This window comes from Stegodyphus dumicola, chromosome X1 (genome assembly GCF_044657685.1).
Source record: "Stegodyphus dumicola isolate Sdum_Otavi_A_Nest chromosome X1, ASM4465768v1".
Classification (NCBI taxonomy): Eukaryota; Metazoa; Arthropoda; class Arachnida; order Araneae; family Eresidae; genus Stegodyphus; species Stegodyphus dumicola.
In genome coordinates this window covers 32887340-32907386 of record NC_140780.1, presented here as the reverse complement: position 1 = coordinate 32907386, position 20047 = coordinate 32887340, and the positions used below count along the sequence as shown (strand labels likewise).

The window sequence follows — 20047 nt, the reverse complement described above, 5'->3', positions numbered from 1 at the left end:
TGATCAGGTTGGAATTATCCTGACTGAGGACTTATAGTTTTTAGCAATGAATCCTGCTTCCAACTGTGTTGTGATGATCATCGAAGACTTGTCTGAAGATGTGTAGAACAGCATGCCGATCCTGCTTTCACTTGCGTGCCGCGCAGGCCCTCAAACAGGAGTTATGGACTGAGGTGCCATTTCCCTTGATAGCCTGACCCCTTTGGTTGTCATTAGAGGCACACTTACATCACAGCAGTACATTGATGACATTCTGAGACCTGTTTTGCTACCGTTCCTTTTGCAGTATCCTGACCTTATTTTTCAGCAAGATAATGCTAGACCACATACGGCACGTGTTGCTATGAATTGTTTTACAGCTTGTCAAACACTTCTTTGGCCAGCCAGATCTCTCTCCTATTGAGCATGTCTGGGATACGATGAGAAGGCGACTGCATCTGCCAGGGAATGTTGATGACCTAATTTGACAATTGGAGCAAATTTGGCAGGAAATACCGCAGGAGGCCACACGGGAGCTTTATAAGTCTATGCCACATCGTGTGGCAGCTTGCATCCAGGCTATAGGTGGGCCAACACCTTATTGTGCTCGTTACTTTGTAACTATGTAGTTCTGAAATAAATCATTCAATTGTTCTGAAATTTGAATCATTTTTTATTCTGTACATAATCTTCCTATCCACCAGTTTTTGCCTTCATTAGACAACTCCTTTTTGGTGCGTTGATTTTTTTTTTTTTTTTTTTTTGGTTGTTATTTTTGAAGAGTACAAATTAATTTGTTTTGCAGATGGAAGTAATATGAATGATAAGGTTGGCAGTGCTTTTGTTATTTATGAGATCGACAAGTAAGGGACTTCAAACATTACATAATTAATCATAAGTGCTCTGTGAGTTGCTGTGGTTAGTGATTTCTTATAGTGGTTTGAGATCAATGCATGTTTTAATATGTAGTGATTCTGTTTTTTTCTACAGTTATACAGAAAATCTGTGGCACAGAGAAACTTGTTGTTGAAATTCAGGTTAATTATTATCAGGTTTTGACCTTGCAAGATCTTGATATCGGCATTCATTTTGCTTACGTTCGTGGAGACTGGAAATTTTGGAAATGAGAGGGTTGATGCTCTAGAAGAGCAAGCCACGAAATTTCACATTTAGTTAAATCTTCGTGTTCTAGTTTCTCACTGGAAGCATTTTTATAAAAATGATGCCATCTATGTTTGGAACAAAGAATATCTTGTGTTACTAAAAAAGACAGTGGACCAAAAGGTTCTTTCCGTACAGTTTTTCAGATAAAAGTTGATCAACCTTCAACAGATTTTAAATTAACCCGATTTTTGATTGGAGATGGTATTTTTAAAACTTATTTAAAGCAATTTGGACTTGCTTCAACTGCTTTGTGCAGCTGCGATAGCGACGATGAAGATGTAAAGCATATTCTTGAGTGCATTCATCATGTCCAGTAGAGGAAGATATATCAGGCAAATTCGAAGCGCTTGTCTTTATCTTTGCCACCAGTGTTTTTTCTGAACTTTTTCCAGATAGATACAGAAACTCCAGAAATATGACATCACTATTCGTCATCGGAAAAGGCCATCTCACAGAAACGCTCATGCCTTATAGAGAAGACCCTGTCCAGAAAGTTGCCGAAATTGTTGCAGGGTCAAAGCGAAATACGAGTTGGTTAATCTGGTCGCACATCAAGTTACAGCTTCAACATCGCCTGAGCCAGACCCGTGGAGTCGCGAAGAAGTCAGGAAAGACCTGTTGGAAGACGGAGACATAAAACGTATAATTGATTGAATGGAGTGTTCAAAATGGAAACTTACCTGGCAGGATATTTCGATCTATAGTCCTGCGACAAAACAGTATTGGGCTCTCTGGGTACCCACGCCATATATGAAGTGGCATCTTGTACTGTAAGTTCAAATCAGGTGTTGGAAAGCTGTTCCAGTGGCTACTAATACTTCCAAGATCTCGGATCCCAGCCATCCTTAAATAATTACATAGGGGTCCAACAAGAAGCCATTTCAGAATAATGAAGACGGCATAGAGTTTAATAAAGACTGCATTGAGTTTAAGAGTGCTTTTACTAGAGTAACGCAAGGGCTGACATGCTATACTTGTGCGAGTTAAAAAAAACGAAAGAAACACAGCTGAGACTGTAACATTACAGTATAGGGCTGCCTTTTGAACACATCATCTTTGATATCCTGGGGCCTCTGCCATGAACTGCTGATGGCAGTCAAATTTAAATTCATCCTTGTTGTCATTAGCTACTTTACAAAGTGGCCTGAAGCGTATCTTATCATTGATTAAGAGGCTGTCACGGTAACAAAGGTAATGATAGAGAATTGTATTGGCAGGTTTTGGAGTGCCTCTTCAGCTGCATTCCGATCAAGAAAGGAATTTTATCTCGGCTGTAATTAAAGAACTCTGTAGGGTATTCAAAATAGGCAAAACCCAAACAATATCTTTCCATCCACAGTCAGATAGCATGGTAGAGAGGTTTAATCGAACCATTCTTAACAGCCTCTTGCTGACGGTTTCCAGAAATCGACAGGAGTTGGGCCAGAAGTTTCTTCTTTTCTTGCTGGCCTATCGCATTGCTGTCCACAAGACTGCCGGTCATGACCTTCATCTGATTTGTGATCTGTTATTTGGTTCTACTCCAAATGTGCCTTCATTGGTTGAGGTGTACATTCAGGATCTCAAGCCAGTGTTTGAAATAATGCACAATTTTGCATGAGAGCGAGTTAGCTTGTCGACGGAGAAGATGAAAAGACGATACTACACGAGAGCTACAGGACATCAATTCAACGAAGGTGACAGGGTGTGATTATGGAATCTGATTTGATGGAAAGGATTTTCTCCTAAACTACAGTCCCCTTGGTACGGTCTTTACGCAATCCTAAACAGGCTGAACGACATCGTATTTCAAATTCATAAGTCATCTAATTCTAAGCGTGTAGTCTATAGAGTTCTAGTTAAATTATGTGTCCTTGCAACTAAAACTTTGGAGAAGAGTATAGAGACTATTCATTGTTCTTCTTAAAACAAAGTCCAAAGAAGAGTTTAAATACCCTTTTATTTATATTACAGTTGGCACCTCTCGGGCTTACAGGAAAGCCTCCACTTGAGCTTTTAACTTAATATAGAAAATAAGAAACTAGCTTAATGCTAAACTTATCTGGAGCTCTACAACAATAACTAACCGAGTTGGTGTGTAATTAAACCTCACCGTCGAAAACTAAGTCATGTAAGACTACCGCCAGACATAGTAAGGTAAGCTTAAAGCAACGACGTGGCCCAAAGGCAGAACATGCTGTACTGAGATCTTCTGCGGAAGTGACTGAACTTCCCATTAAATACTAGTTCTACCTCATTTACATAAAACACGGTACTAAAGATTCATTCTGGCAGGGAGCTGTAGATGGTAAACAAGAGAATAAAGAAAAGGGGAAATTGTTTCAAAATTAAAAATAACTAGTATTAGAAAATTAAAATAATCCCTACAAGTCTTTCACGATAGGTTAGCCCCTTACTATGGCCAGGATACGTAGTCCCCCATAGTGTATATAATGTAAATAAAACATAAGACCATGGTCATATTTGTGTATAAATTTGGAAATTCTTGCATTTATTTGTTAATTTAGCATTTGATTTGTTTTATGTCATTTATTTCAATTATTGTTTAAGTATTATATTGATTTGCCATAGTTGTAAGTACGGCTTCTTGTCCAGGGGTTGTACAGGCCTTGGGAAGAGGCACAGTATTACAAATTTTGTATATAAATGAGTAATTTTAGTGAAATTATATGTGACATTTTTTGTATTTTTTTTGTATAAGGTAACATAAAAAGATGCTCTACCAGAAAAATAATAATACAGGGGCAAATCTATTTATCGTTGAGTTAAATGGCTATCGCAAAGCTGGTGATAATTTTGGCGACTAATGTTTGTCGCCAGATTCGGCGAGAAATATCCAGAAGTCGCCAAACTTAATGGCCATTTGGCGACATTTTCGTGTGGTTCTTGTATAACTGCAATTGATTTATATTTAAATGTAAACGTAATCAGGCCGTCATATGTAACGTTAACTGTGTCATCCTTGAAGTAGTTTCGAGAAGTGGAAGGTACTAGAGATTTCTTGGCGGCTGGGGGAAAATTATATGAGCTCGAGAGCGCATCTGTCCTTAGTTCAAAGCTGACTTTTGAGTACTGAGTTATCCGTGATAGCTTCGCCTTTTAGATGTGTTTTGCATTGCATTGTGTTTAGCTGTAATTGTTCCCCCTCCCCCCCCCCGAGGGATAAGTTTATCAACCTATCATCAGTTCTGTGAGCATTCAATTCATTAGGAACCCGTACGCATGCAACTATATCTATCATTAGAAAATAAGCTTATTTCTCGTGTGTTCTAAACTGTCTCGTGTTTTTTATACTGTCTGTTTACACTCGTGTTTTTTTTACCCTAGCCGAGCTGGCGCTAGACATTTTGTTTCAAGTGCAGTCTCTAGATCCTAAATTCTTCTATCCAGTGCCTCCTTAAATTTTAAAAATATTGCGACTCTTAACTTCGGCTGCCTTGTGCCTCCTTTAAATTCTAGAAATGATGCCATCCTTAAATTTTGATATCTAAATTCTAAAAATTTTGCGATCCGGGGCCTCCACACCGGTTGCTCCGTCTTTGTCGGTTACAGAGTAGAGAATACCATTGAATAGTTAAAGATCATCATGTCGTACCCCAGTGCAAAAAAGACCGTTGCTTATAAGTTTTTGTGACTTTCCTCATGTATAAAAGGGGCACTTCCATCCTAAAAAGTTCTTGACAAAGGTGACCTTGAGTTCATCATAAACGGTTAATCACTAAATCTGACTTTCTGTGCATTAAATGTGTAATGACAGCTTGCTATCAGAATGTCTATGGCTGACTAATGTCTGGAGGTTTAATTAGGTGATCATATTAGTGATTGGCTCTGTTTCCTTGAAACAACTGATTTCATGGGATTCTTCAGCCGGCCTGATCGATATAGCGGTCAGCGTTGCTGACAGCCGTATCATTGGGACCTGTTCGAATCTCGGAGAAATTTTTTGCTTGGATGTTTGTAAGTGTACAGTCTTTGTCCTATGCTGTCTTTGCAGCATAGGGACACTTAAAATGCTAGATGGTGAGCCAAAAGTCCTTTCAAGTGGCTTAATGGTAGGGTAAGAGGGGTGGGGCTTTCTTCAAAGTGGGAACGGAACTAGACAAAGTTGTATTGCCACTTATAAGTTGTGCAAGGACCAACGATAGACGCATTCCTCATCAGGATAAAATTCGTGAATCTAATAGGATGTTACTGCTAGACAAGTAAGATAAGTCACAATAACTATTTCCCGCATTTATTAGCAAATGATGCTGTAAAATTTCTCTATCAGAGGCCCTTTCTCCTAAATGTTAATTGCTGTCACGTGCTTTACCATAACCAGACAAATCCGTTAATCCGGAAATTTCTCTTTGAAATGCTTAAAATTTAGGGCTGCCACTGTCTTGCAAAGATGTTCGATTTCTTTGAAGTTTCGTCATTTTAAGTTACATGGCGTAGCAAATTAAGGCAAAAAGTATAATTTATTAGTTGTAAAACTTAATTTAAGGTACCAAAAAATTTGTTTTCATTTTGTAGTATTGAAAATATTTATTATTAAATAGTTAACCAGTGATTTCATTTAAATATTTTTATGAACCTATAAATAATTTTTGCAAAAGATTAAAAATATGCAGGGTTGCCGCGCTACCTCAAAAACCTGAAAAAGTCAGGGAATCCGAAAATTGACCAAAAAAGTCAGGGAATGTCATACGGCGATCCCCCGCCCAAAAGAGGGAGTTTTGCGACAACGTTGGAAACGATCACTTTGTTGGCAAATTATTTCCAGCAACTTTAGTTTCCAGTAACCTTGAGAATCGAGAGACTCCCATGCGCATGTGCAGTGCATGTTGAACTAAAAAAATACCTTCCCATTCTCGTATAAAACAAAATCGGTTTAATCCTAGTATGCGGTACCATGGTGGCTAGAATAGCCCCCAAGTACTCAATTTTTACGAAAGAACGTCTATGTAAACCATTATGTCTACCTAATGTAAACCAGTTTGCTATTGCGTTGCTAGAAAGCGGAGGGAATTTGCCCCTCCGCGAGGTGTACAGGAAATGGAGGAGTACGGTGTTAAGAAGAAACGTTCATTTGCAAAACGTTTCTTCTTTGACTTTTGCGATCATTTAAACTCGGATTTTCGTACTTGTTTTGCTCAAAATCTCAAAATAACTAATCCATTAATTAATTTACTTGTGCGGGAAAATATTTTCTTTTCCTTTAATGTTTAAAGAAATTTAAAACAATGTTCGTTTTATGTGCTCTTGATAAATGTGACCTTTGAACTTCAAGCTTTGGCAACAGATATTTCGCTCATGCGCAGCTGTTTACCGCTACTTTGGGACGGAGCCACTCACAACACTTTCCGTTCTAACAATACATATTCTTTAATTCTAACCTCCATGTACGGTACACATATGATTTGACAGCATTATGATGAGTAGTAACAACTCAACTCTCTGTTTAAGAAGGTATGCAACGAAACGTGGTGTAACACCGGGGTACGTGGGTCGTAGACCCTACCTCCTATCGAAAATAAGCTACTTCGAAATTACAAGACAAATAACTAAAGAGAATTTATAATTATGTGCAAATGACATAGCTTTCCCTCCCGAACTAATGAGCTTAATAAGTGTAGTTAAAGAATATTTAGAATAAGTTGTAGCGTACAAGGAAGTGGAAAATGCCATCTAACAGCTACAGAAGCCCGTCGAGCTAGTGTGAACGATAATGACATAACTTAGGAGTTAATCCCTTGCTGCAAATTCCATCAGTTTCTGGATAGCTTGTAGGCTAGACTTCGCTTTATCTAAGAAGTTAGCACTCGGAATGTAACTAAAAATTTCAAAATTAGTTTTCAAAAGTTCTTGAACTTTAGGACCAAAGATCCACGAAAGTATATACTCTAAGGCACTGGGAGTAGATCGGGGCTTTCCCTTGACTTTGTCACTGTATTGTGAACTGCTTGATTTTTGTACTGGCTGGTTTTCAACTTTGGGAAGTTAGCGTTTTTAAGAAGGTGTTGACAGTAAACGGCTAATTTTGGTATTGGCGGCAATTTTCAAAATTGTGCCGAGGCCGTAGCGTAGACTAGGATTTTACCGCAAAATCTTTTAAACACACAGTAAAATACTAGTCTTTGGAAACTAGTAACGGCAAAAAATACAGTAAATTCCTATCGATGTGACAAGTGTAAAGTTAAAACATAGAAAAACCAATCGATGGAACAAGTTAAAACATAAAACAAACATAAACACATAAAAATATAAAGCGGAAAATGGTAAATTAGCTTAACCCGAAGTCCAACCTGGCTTTTCAAGGGAAATTTCCAGCTGAACGTCGAATCAAGCTAACTCCATTACGCGTTTCGCCGAAACAGACAATTGAAACTTTTGCGTTACAGATTTTAATTAAATAGACGAATTGTCTTAGAAAATTTATTAGTCTCAATTCTCTGTTCCAATTTCCCGACGCGTCCGCACAAAATGACACATTAAGGTGTTAAAAGATGTAAAAACGATTCCGATGTACAAGAATTAAGATAAAAATAAAAATAAATAGCAGTCTGCTATTAGTCAAAAATACAATAACTTACGGGCTGGACCTGCAAGCTTAAAGAATTATACCTTTATAAAATTTAGAAAACTGAAATTAAATTTAAATGAAGTGGGTCTTGCTAAGACCAAGAAAAATTTTTTTTTTCTAAAAGAAACTGAAAAAACAGACCTGTGGTTATGTAGAGTTCTCCATCGTGTAAAAAATTGAAAAGGGGTTGCAAATCCCCTCAGTGTCCTTTATCGCCATCCCACTCGTCGTGTGACGTAGATAGGGGGAACAATGTCACTGGGCAACAGCCAATGCGATTAGACTGTCCGTTGGCTGTAACTCGTCCCTAATTTTCAAAGGGGGGTCGGGAGACGTGGAAAGATTTTAAAATGGCGTCAGTCAAGTTGTTTGAAGAAAAAACTGCTTCTAAAAGTGAAAATGGCTAATTCAGCTAAAATTACTCAACATGGCCACAAAAGTAAGAGTAAAAAGGAAAAAACAGTCATTTGTTAATAAAAGTCATAATTCTTCAAGCTAGAGGGCGATCAGGCTACAATGAAAAACGAAAAGGCCCGATTTGTTAATAAAAGTAGTAAATTTGGCCATCAAAGTAATTTAAAACTATTTAAACAATAGTATTAAAAGTATTGTGCCAAAATTTTTTGGAGGAAAGAAAATGTAGTGACAAGAATTATCTGTACGTTTTTACATTAGATTCTCTGAATCAGCCATCCACTTTATACCGACCCATTGGGCTTTAAGCATAAAATATCACTATCTAACTCAAAAAATCTAAAAATTGGTACGGTCTCACGGACGTGACTATCACTTTTAGTGCATTATTCATTCAGCTATAGAATATTCTTTCACAGTTATATAACCTATTAGTTATTAATTATAGTAATGCCACAGATGTACATAAGCATGGAGTGGATATATTATAAATGCATTTAAAATTATATAATTTAGATGCGTCATTAAAATAATGATAAACTAATTGATAATTCTATACCGAAAAGCGTAATATATTTTATTTAAACATCTTTCATTGTGACAATATTGGGTACTACCACATTAGCAACACCTCTTGAGGAAGGCTGTCAGTTGCACCGAATCGAAGTCACCAAGTGCAGTTTTGAAAATTTTCATTGTCAAACAGTTGATACGAACACGGTTGCCACGTTACCTGGAAAACCGGAAAAAGTCAAGGAATTCGAAAATTGACCAAAAAAGTCTGTGAATTTAATTATTTTAGTCAAAATCTGCAAAAGTCAGGGACCTTTCATACAACGATCCCCCCAAAAGCGATTTTTTGCGCCACCGTTGGTAGCGATCACTTTCTTGGCGAATTATGTATCGCGAGCGTCGTTCGAGCAGCTGGCGTAAAGCCAATTTTCGCAGCTCCAATCAGATTTTCTTTTAGAAAGGGAAACCAAGTTTCCAGCAACCTTGAGAATGGAGAGACTCGCTTGCGCATGTGCAGTGCATGTTGAACGAAATAAAAATAACTTCCCATTTTCGTATAAAACAAAATCGGCGTAATCCTGGTGTACGGTAAGCACGGGATTTGGCGAGTTTATGATGAGCAGTAAACAGGTCATTTTGGTGTTGGCGACAATTTTCAAAATCGTTCCAAAGCCGTACCGTATGCTAGGATTTTACAAAATCTTTTAAACCTTTTTTTTTTTTTTTTTATTATTATTTTAATAAATGCCTTATTTGTCATTTTGCAGCAAATTAAAGAAAATATTTATCAGTCATTCAGGCTAACCATGTAATAAAACTATGCTCTCCAAAATATTGTTTATTATTTTAATTCAATTTTTAATATTTAAGTAATTATAATATTATTCGTTTCATTTAATGTGGCATCTTCCTTCTAAATTTATTTATTATTAGCTAATCATACTTTCAAATTTCAGGCAGTTTTCTCTGGCATACTCCTGAAACTACGTTGGTGTGCAAAACGTAAGCAACAACGTAAATTTTAATCAGATAGCCATGAAATTTCAGAAAAGGGATTCTTGCGATCAGTACAATGAACACGCAATTCAGTAGAAAGGCATGTGTATGCAAATGTCAGGAACAAAACGTTACAGGCGACGTGAGCGTGCGCAAAACGCGTGCGGTCGGCCCTCTCAACTCAAGGCTACAATAAAAGGAATAACGGAGACGCATTTAAAGACATTCGCTGCAAGTACAAGTGAGTTTTTTCATTAACTATGGCTGGAGGAAATCGCGTGGATGACTTCTCACGTGGAAGAATAATCGGAAAGCTAGAGCTGTGGCGTAGTGCAACTAGTGTAGCTGAAGAGCTCGGAATGAACAAAAGTGTCGTATTGCGCGCCTGGAAAGCCTTCCAAACCATAGGTACAGCTGTTATAAAGGTTAGTGGTTGGCGCCCCAGGAATACAACTGCAGTAGCTATATAGTCTTGCAGGCGAAAAGAGCCTGAAACCAGTCAGCAAGCGCCATAGCTCAGCAACTGTGTACAACGACGGAGCGGCAAGTGACGCGGTTTACTGTGTGCAAAGGACTTCACAAAGGCGGCCTATTCGCCATCCGTCCTGAATGTTGCATCCCTTTGAAAGTTGGCCATCGACGCCACCGTTTAGTGTAGTGGAATAAATACAAAAACTGGACATCTCATCAATGGGGTCGTGTCCTCTTTACGGATAAGAGTTATTTTAGTGCCACAAGCGATTCTCAACGCCAGTTTATTTGGAGAGAGGTCGGGACACGGTTTCATCCCAGTAACATCAAAGTAACCCTGTAAAGAGACATTTACGGTGGTTCTGGAGTTTTCGTCTGGGGAGGCATTATGCTGAGCGGGGGGACAGAGCTCCACGTTTTCGACAGTGATTCTGTAACCGGAGATCTCTATTGCCAGGAGGTGATCCTTCCGCACGTGCGTCTGTCCTGAGGTGCTAGTGGAGTAGACTTCGTTTGTATGGATGACAATGCACGGCCACACCGGACTCCTGCTGTTCAGGAGCTATTGGAAAGTGAAAATATCACTCGAATGGATTGGCCAGCGTACTCCCCTGATTTAAATCCCATAGAGCGTATGTGGAAAGCTTTGGAGACACGTCTTGTGGCACGATTACATCCTCCGGGGAACACCCAGCAACTGAAACGGATGCTGAATTAGGAATGGGCACTCTTAACTCAAGATCTGTTGGACAATCTGGTGCTGAGTATGAAGAGACGGTGCGAAGCAACCATTGCAGTAAGGGAAGGGCATATTCCATACTAAGGAACATCTGCTTGTTGTTCTTCCTCTTTTACAATCATATATAACATACTACGAGTTCAATAAAGCCTTTTTTTGTTTGATTCCATACTGTATGCATTGTATTACTTTTTGCGCAACGATGCTTTCGCCATCATTTAAATACAAAATGCTGTCTCTCATTTCTGAATTTTATGTCTCTCAGATGATTTCTCGTGGAGTTATGGCAAAAAGAACACCTGTTGCTTAAGTTATGCACACTTTTGTAATTCTATTAGTATAATGACATACCATCACGAAATTTAATGCACATATTTTTTGCTTATGTATACTGCTAAATAAATATAAAATACCTGAATTTATTTAAAAATATCATTAAACATTTTTCTTTCTTTCGTTTAGCTTCAAAATGGCGGCTAAAAAGACATTTTTAAATCCGGATTAGGCAGATTCTAATCTCAGTCTCCAGTGGAAAAAACAACTCCTATAATAGTAATATTTTGGGGATTATATATATATATATATATGTGATGTACCAGCTTTTGTCCGGAATAAATAGATTGGTGAAGAATCATAAATGTAGTCTTAACTTAAATTATCAGACGATAAGTTTAAAAAACAGGATCCATTTATTATTATTCACGAGAAATAGCAGTTACAAAATCAGATATCCGGAGTAAATAAAAAGAATTACTAATAACTTTTTGTATGAAGTTTACTGCATCGTGACATTTAAGAAAAAGCCCCCGATATTCTTTTGCGAGTCCTTTTATAGCCTCTGGAAAGGCGGAGCTTCCAAGAAATGACGTCAGCCTCATCAGCCAATCCAGTTCGCTTTAAATATTTCCAGAACATTCTATAACTGTACGTGTAGAAAAGGCGGAATAAACAACTTGACTACGGGGCTGTGGATTTAATTCCACGTACTTTCAAATAAGAGAACGTCGCCATTAAAAAATGAAAAGAACATACAGTTAGAGTTGTAAGTGTATTCTTGATTATCGAATTTTATTATATATATATATATATATATATATATATATAATAAATTATTATATATATATATATATATAATAATTTATTTCCTAAACAGTATTGATTAATTGATTATATTATCTCCTAAGTTTAATTAAAATAGAATTATTTTTGTATGAAATAGGCCCATTTTTTTTAGTAACAGCACAAGTCTATTCACTCTTTTTAGATAATTCTACTAAAATTAATCTTAGGGGATAATATAATAAATATTTCTTTAGTAAATAAATTATATATAATATATATACATAATATATATATATGCCATATGGAATTGGCAAATTTTTGTGTTTTCAAGTGGTACCGTAATTAATTTACCTCTCAGCAAAGCCAATGCGCGCTACGTAGATAGACTGGAAAAGCACACTTGGAAAAGTCAGGTAATCTCATTCTTCTGTTTGAGTGGCAACCCTGTATGAGATAAATAGTATTGTAAAACATTTGGATTTCTTTCTGAGGTGGTGTATCTAATGAAATGTATTCAGTAATGCTGCGAATATTTATAAATGCCAACTGTATATCCAGGATGATTCAAAAGTTTCTCACCACATTAATATGCGTTATCCAGCTATTATATAAAACATGATGATTTTGTCTATCTTATATCTTAGTACGCGTAAACTGTACGCTTTATGTCTGTAAACATGTTTCATTTCTGAAGCCGCATGTTTCCTATTTCTTTAAAACAAATTATTAATCGCCTTTTATTTGACTGGTTGAATATTCTGGTTGTTTAATTCTTCTGCAACTGGATATGTTTGCATCTCCTAGTGCTTCATATGCTGACTCAAACGACCTTTGTCAATTAGGAGTCTGTTTTACCCAAAGAAGTCCACTGTATTCGCAAAATAAAAGAAATCGGTACGAACGAACTAGGTTGCACCATTTGTAAAAGCTTTTCCTAAATACCTTTGGGACGAGACTTGTTCATCATCGAGCGTTATAAAAGAGTGCTGTTTTAAATTATATTGTTTAAGTATATTAAAAAACACGTATTTAAATTCAGAACGTTTGTTGCTTTTAAAATGTTTGTAGCGACATTATATATATATATTGGAAGCAGGCAAGCTGACAAATTAGCAACTCTTTCGCCGGGAATCGAACCGCGGACCTCTCAATTACACGCTGAGCGTGCAGACCACAACACCACGAAGGCTCGCTAAGAAGGCGGGAGAAATACCTTATATGTTAAGCACGTATAAGTACAAGATAAGCAAAAGTACCTTCGCCAAATGTCAGTGCTCTGGAAAATGATTATATGCCAGACCGCGTGAAAAATAAACTGGCCCATAAAATTTAGAAAAACTCCGCTAAAGACATTTTCAACTTTCAAGTGGAGAGGGGGGTGCGAAATTAAAGGAAAAATTGCCTTTTTCTGAAGGATGTGTGTTTATATTAAACTAAAACTAAACAAATAGACTCTATATTTAGTTAACAAAATTACTGTATTATTTCTGATCACAAAGCATTTTTAACGTCTTGATATTCCACTGACATACTGTGTTTTCTAGGTAGCGTTGTATGCAGCAGTATTATTTTTTAATATGTTTATAAAATATATGCGCATGGAATGTAAAAGTATTTCCATGTATTAGTGTGTGTCCTATTTGGTATAAATTAAGAATTACAAAATGTGCCGTGAATTTATTAATATACAAGTTAAAACAGTCAGGAAACTTAATTAGACAATTTCTTTTTAACTATGAAAATTCAAGATATTCCGAGCTGTAGCCTTCTCCTTTTCTAATGGAAATCATGAACATTCTTGCATTAGTGTTATTTGAAGCTTAATCTGGAAATGGCTACTTTTCAAAGTATAAACCTATGAATTATGAAGCTTGAGTTCTGGAGTGGAAAGTGATAGTTGCTGAGAAAAATCTGATTCCTGGGTGATTGAAATTAATTTTATTTTGTGTTGCATATGTCTTCAACATAATTGACATTGTAATTAGACTACTGAAAACAGTTGTATCCCTTTAAAATCGTGGATAAAAGCTTGGACCGTTGATAATTCCATCTCAGGGGTGCGGTTTTTCGCCATTATACGCGATATTTTCTGTGTCCATGTCTCAAATAAAATGCTGTTTTAAATCATAAATTGATTGGACTGAACTATTTGGATTATGGCAGAGTTCACGTAAGACTGCCTTCTTAAGAGAATGGTTGCTTTGTGGAGGGCTTCCTAAAGGCAACTGGCTCGTATTCACGTTACGTATGGGGAAAATCATGCCATAAGTTGAACTCTTCATTTTAATTGTTTACGTTTTTAAAACTTGCTTTAGCTAACTAAATTTAATTTTGTTTTCTCTGATCTTAAAGGCACTTGAAAAATATTCGCAATTTAAACAGTTTTTATGCGCTTTCGCTGAGAGTTTTAGGGTTTAGCTATGTTTGTAAAATATGCGTTTGGAAGGTTTAAAACTGTATGAGTACCGTATGTACCTGCGTATGAGTCGAAAATTGTAAGGGGGAAATGAAACTTCGAATTAGGGGCTCGATTTATACGCGGACCTCCCCCCCCGAAAGAAAAGGAGCCGCCAATCGACAACATGTCGTCAAGCTTGATTATTAAATGTATCGTTCATACTTAAAACGCAAAATTGTTTATTTATTCTTCCTATTTTTTGGTATTAGTTTCCCCCTCCCCCTTTTTCATTTGATTGATCACGGTCTGGCGTCACAAACCAATTCAGTCTGTAACCATACCGTGTAAGTCATTGATTACATCTTATTTATCTTGATTGTACACGTGCTTTTTTAATTTTTCTGCTTTTCGTAAGGTCTGATTTATCGAAATCTACAGAAAATGCTTCATTTCAGAGCCACACACTCCGTGCAATGAATTGTGTAAACAAAAGTGAATGCCTTACACTGCGAAATTAAAGTTGAAAGTAGCTTCAGTTGCGGAAAGTACGAACAACTGTGTTGCATCACGTAAGTCGATGTGAATGAGATGACCCGTGATTGGAAGAAAAACGTATCTCTTTTAAAGAAAACCCCTAAATCTAAAAAAGGTCTTGCGTCATGGATCAGCATCTTCCCCAGATCTGGAAAAAGTATTAAGTGACTAGATTCTAGACAACAGACGGCAAGGTTACGTCGTAACCCGAACTGCGATACGTTTGCGCGCCGTGAAACTCGCGAATGATGAAAAAGTTGCTCCTGTAAATAACTTTTCATGCATCATAACACTGGTGCACGAGATTCGTGAATCGTTATGAATATTTACGCCATCGTACCCACATTTTACAGAAATTGCCGAATCATCTCGAAGAGAAAAACTTCCAAAAGTATGTAATTGTAAAACGAAAAATTACTAATTTTCAAATATCCCAAGTAGGAAACATGGATGAAACTCTCATGACTTTTGATCTCCTTGAAAATTTCGCTGTTGGTAAAAAGGATGAGAAAACAATTCAGGTAAAAACGACTGGCCATGAGAAAACTCGTCTCACAGTAGTTCTTACCTGTTTAGCAAATGACAATAAGTTGCCTCTCATGATTATTTTTAAGCAAAAAGGTTACCGAAAAGGACAGCATATACGTCATTTGTTCTTGTTTGCGCCCAGGAAAATATTTGGATGGACGACATCCTAACAACTGACTGGTTTCTAAAGGTATGGTGCAAAAATACAGGTACACTCTTAGGGAAACTTTCCCTTTTGATTTTGGATATGTTTTGACCAAATCGTTCAGAAGTGGTAAGAAAGAATGCAGAAAGTTCAAAAACACTTTATATGATCCGAGGAGGACTGACGTCCATTTTACAACCACTTGATATCAGCGTAAATAAGCCGTTCAAGGTGAATATGCGCAAGTACTGGGCAGAATGGATACATTCCGATTTACCTTCTAAAATCAAAGGTAGTAACATTAGAAAGCCGAACATAACTTTAATTGCACGGTGGATGAAAGGCTTTTCGGACAGGATTCCAGCTAAAATGACAATCAAATCATTCAGAAAGTACTGCATTTCCAATAACTTGGATGACACAGAAGGTAATGCAGTCTGTTCAAGTGACGATAAGTCCATCTGACAAGTGACTAGTAATGATGATACACAATAATGACACATGTGATGAATCCAGTGATGAAATGTATGACGACTCGCCAATATGAAAAATAATTTCAGGATTTATTTGGCGTTTCTGACTTTGAATCAGAATTTGAAGGATTCAAATAAAATTCTTTGAAAATTTTGTGTATATTTTAAATTTTTTTTCGTGCTCTAAAATGGAAATAAACAAAAATTCGCTAAATCGTTGAGTGAAATTTTAATGGACAGTAGCGGCGACGCTCATGCGACAAGTTTGTTTTTCCAAAACTTTTTCTCAAAAGTGTGTGTGGGGGGGTGAGGAATCGACATGTGGGGTTGACTTATACACAGTGTAGAGACATTAGGATTTTTGGAAGCAGACAAGATGAAAAATGAGCAGACGCCTTCGCCGGGAATCGAACCACGGACCTCTGGAATACCGGTCCAGCGTGCAGAACCACGAAGGCACGCTAAGGAGGCAGGAGAAATACCTTATATACTCCCCTTTTTAAAGGTCTACTGTGGTTTTTAGGGGACCTAATCGCCAAATCCTGGGTGTGGAGAGTCATCATCCACAACCCTTTTTAGTTCGGGCGCCACTGTAGAGACATTAGGTATATTTTTAGAAGCAGGCAAGACGAAAAATGAGCAATCGCCTTCGCCGGGAATCGAATCACGGACCTCTGGAATACCGGCCCAGTGCGCAGAACCACTACATCACGAAGACACGGTAAGAAGGTGGGAGAAATATCTTATAACAGGTATTTACATCCGAAAAATTTCATGAGTGTGTTATGAATTGTATTTGATTACTCAATAATGGCGAAATATAAAACTACCTGGTTTTGAAGTTATGTCCCAATTTTACTCAAAATGAGCTCAGGAATGGAATCCAAAAGTCTCGTACTCTCCGTACCAGCACCCTTTCGAAAGGCCTTCAGGATAGACGGATTTTAAGTACTGTTTTCAGCAAAGACAGGAACCGCATACTTTCCTATCTTGGTCAGTATTCGAAATCAATCCCCGTTAGAGAAATAACCAACATTTAGCTCACCACCATACTGATCTAGTCAATTGATAATGTTATGAAAATATACGCAAACTGAATTTTTTTTAATTTTAAATTTCTTTTATTTAATTCAGCCCTTTAATTTTGCATCGCTAAATTTGGTATTTGAATTGTTAAAACGATGTTAAATTTAAATTGATAACTTAAATTTTTCTTAAGCAGTTAGGTAGTTAAGAGATCTACTAAGTTATGGATGAAGTAAATGTAACGATAAAGCTGTTGTGTTGCTGTGCGTTTGAAAATTTTATTGTAAATAAACGGTATTGTAGTTTATGTATGTTTTTTCCTATTCGAATAAGTCTGACGCCTTGCTTATCGATCCTGTCGCCCAGTGATGTCATAAGAAGTGTTTGGTTGGTCCCTTTTTCTCACGTGACCTCTCGGTTCATACCCGCAGCGCAAGTGGCTGAAGACGGTAAGGATGGTTTGCTCGTTTGTTTGCAATGTGCTTTCACAGCATTTTATCAACATCAGTTTTCATTCCTACTGATATTCGAAGATGGTATTGCACCGTAAGTTAGAATTGACTAAGATATACATACAGTTTAAGTATGCCTTTACATGTTTGCTTATAGCTCAGCTTTTATCATATCCATAAGTGCAGGGCAATTCAACGATGTTCGTGACCGTGTTCATCCGCGCGTGCTTTCACTGCACATATAGGTACGATGCAGTGAAAACTGAATATGTCTCTAAAAGCGGTTGTGTGATTTTTTTAGTTCGTACAGCTGAAGACATTTTCATTTATAAAAACTCATGATTTTGCTAATACTATGATTTAAATGTTAATCTCAGTTACATCTGAAATCCTTGTATTGTTTTATTATTTTTATTTCAGTTGAAAATATTTGGCCTGTTTTTTAAAAACATCGATTTTTAAGAAGTTCTAGAAATTTATTCAACAAAACTGAAGCAAGTGTAGTTTTAGGTACTTGATATTAAATTACCTGACATACGATTTTACTTGTTTATGTCTGAACTTTTCTTTTTTGTTAAATAAAAATGGCATGTGTCCGATTATTTATTCATTATATGCCACTGTCAGAGCATAGCAATTTATGGGCAACCGTTAGATGTGATTTTAAGATTAAAATCTATGGTATTTTCCTTAAACAAATATACAGTTGTGAACTTAATATTAACTTTATTAAATTATGTGATGTGTGCAGGCTTTCATCCAAATTTTTAAGTTGTATTTAATTCTAGCATACATTTTTAGGTATGCCACATAGTTAACTTTCTAATAGGAGTACTTTTATGAAAAATCTTTGCTAGCATTTTTATTTACCTCTTCTTTTAACACTGTATTTGAAAGGTTATATGTATTTTGAAAAGAAGTTTTAAATAAGCTAAAACATATTTTGTTTATTTTACAAAGTCAAATTTGTGTTAAAGGAGATTAAAATTATGATGTTGAGAAGACATTAACCCATAATGTGTCTGAACTTGGATAATTCCATCCCCTTTTCGTATAACTTGCTAGTTTGGTTGTGACAGTAAGGTAATGGTTCATCAATAATATTAATTAACTTTAGTCATCCTATTCGATCAGATTTCGTTTGTTAAATTTGGTTACATGCTTTATAAATTTTATGAACTTTACATTCACTTATGTTGCTGCATTATGTTTCATGTAACAGTTGTTTTATTATTTATCACATTTTGTGAAAACTCAATGCTGGTTTGAGTATGAAATTTAGAGTTTCAGTTCATTGGATTAGAAAAATAAAATGACTAAATTTTTTATATATAAAATGAAAACATTTTTCTATTTCTTAGTGGTGGTGGAGAGAAAAAGAACATTCCAAAATAATATTTTAGTAATTGCGAATTTCTTTGTCACGCTTAATTTTACATCAAAGAATTATTATGTGCATTCATTAATATTAAAATATTGAAGGAAGTAGTCTTATTTGTCAAACTAAAGTATAATTTTTATGAATTTTGCCCCATTAAAAAAATAGTCTCAATAACAGTGAGAGTGCAGCTCTGAATATTTACTATAATATTTAATATCTTTTTTACATTTAATTTTAAAACTGCAAAATTGTAGTAAAACTAGTTCTTAAATTCAGGTTTGGTATCTGTAAGGTTGATTATGATTGTGGTGTGTGGTCTGAAGAAGAAAAGACAAGTATTTTGTGATAGAAAGGTTGTCACATTGATCTAATTTAGAAACTTCCAAAAGCTTCCTTAAAAACATTGTATTGGAAAAAAAAAAAAAAGAAATAGGAAATTTTTCGATTTGTATTAACTAAAATAAATAAATAAAGGAAGGGGTCGTTTTTATTTTATTTAGTTACTAGTACAAAATTTAATTCCAGATTGATGAGTCTTAGTTGAAAAGTATCATTTTATTAATTTTTGATATATTACTGTCACTAGTTCCAAAATCATAGTGTGGAGAAAAATGTGCTTAAATTTGGTTCGGGCTTATTGTAAACATGTATGATTACCTCATTTTTTTCATATTTTGAAGATTTTTTTTAATGACTGGGACTTTAAAATTCAATGCTGATTAAATCAATACATCTGGTAACTTTAAACATGGGGGAAAAGCGATTAACTCTGTGTACTGAAACACTATTATTTATGTGCTGTAAATTCCTTCCTTTTGATAGGGGCTTGGTCATTCATTTAAATTTCTAAAATATAAAGGGAAATCTGTAATTACAGCATTGTTTGACTTTTCAACAGTGATGGATTGAAATGACCATCAGTTTACTCATATTATAACAGCTCCTGTGTTGAAAAATTCTCACTTTGTTAACATGGATTACAGTTTGCATTTTTTAAGGAAATAAAAAGGGGATTAAACATACGTTACAAATAAAACTTACTGTAGCAAATTAATAAAAAAGCATGTTATCTCTATTTCTATTAATAAAAGAGAAAACTATAATGATAGTTTTGTTAATAGGTGAAAATGTTATCATAAGGGAAAATTAATTTGATGAAGATTAAAAGAAGATTTGAGAAAGAGGAGAGAAGATTGAAAGAGGAAAG

The 20047-nt window shown here is 36.0% G+C and overlaps 1 protein-coding gene across 3 annotated transcripts in view; it reads left to right on the top strand.

Moving 5' to 3' along the window:
- LOC118193676 (protein Fe65 homolog) overlaps nt 1-20047 on the top strand; it is a 146329-nt gene that overhangs the window by 33377 nt on the left and 92905 nt on the right. The window contains exon 1 of one of the 3 annotated variants that reach the window (XM_085808376.1): nt 17437-17553. The exons of the other annotated variants lie outside the window; for them this stretch is intronic. Within the exon in view, the coding sequence (XP_085664502.1) occupies nt 17541-17553 (13 nt within the window). The 5' untranslated portion in view covers nt 17437-17540. Of the gene's footprint in view, nt 1-17436; nt 17554-20047 lie in introns of those variants that run through there. 3 annotated transcript variants of the gene reach the window in all.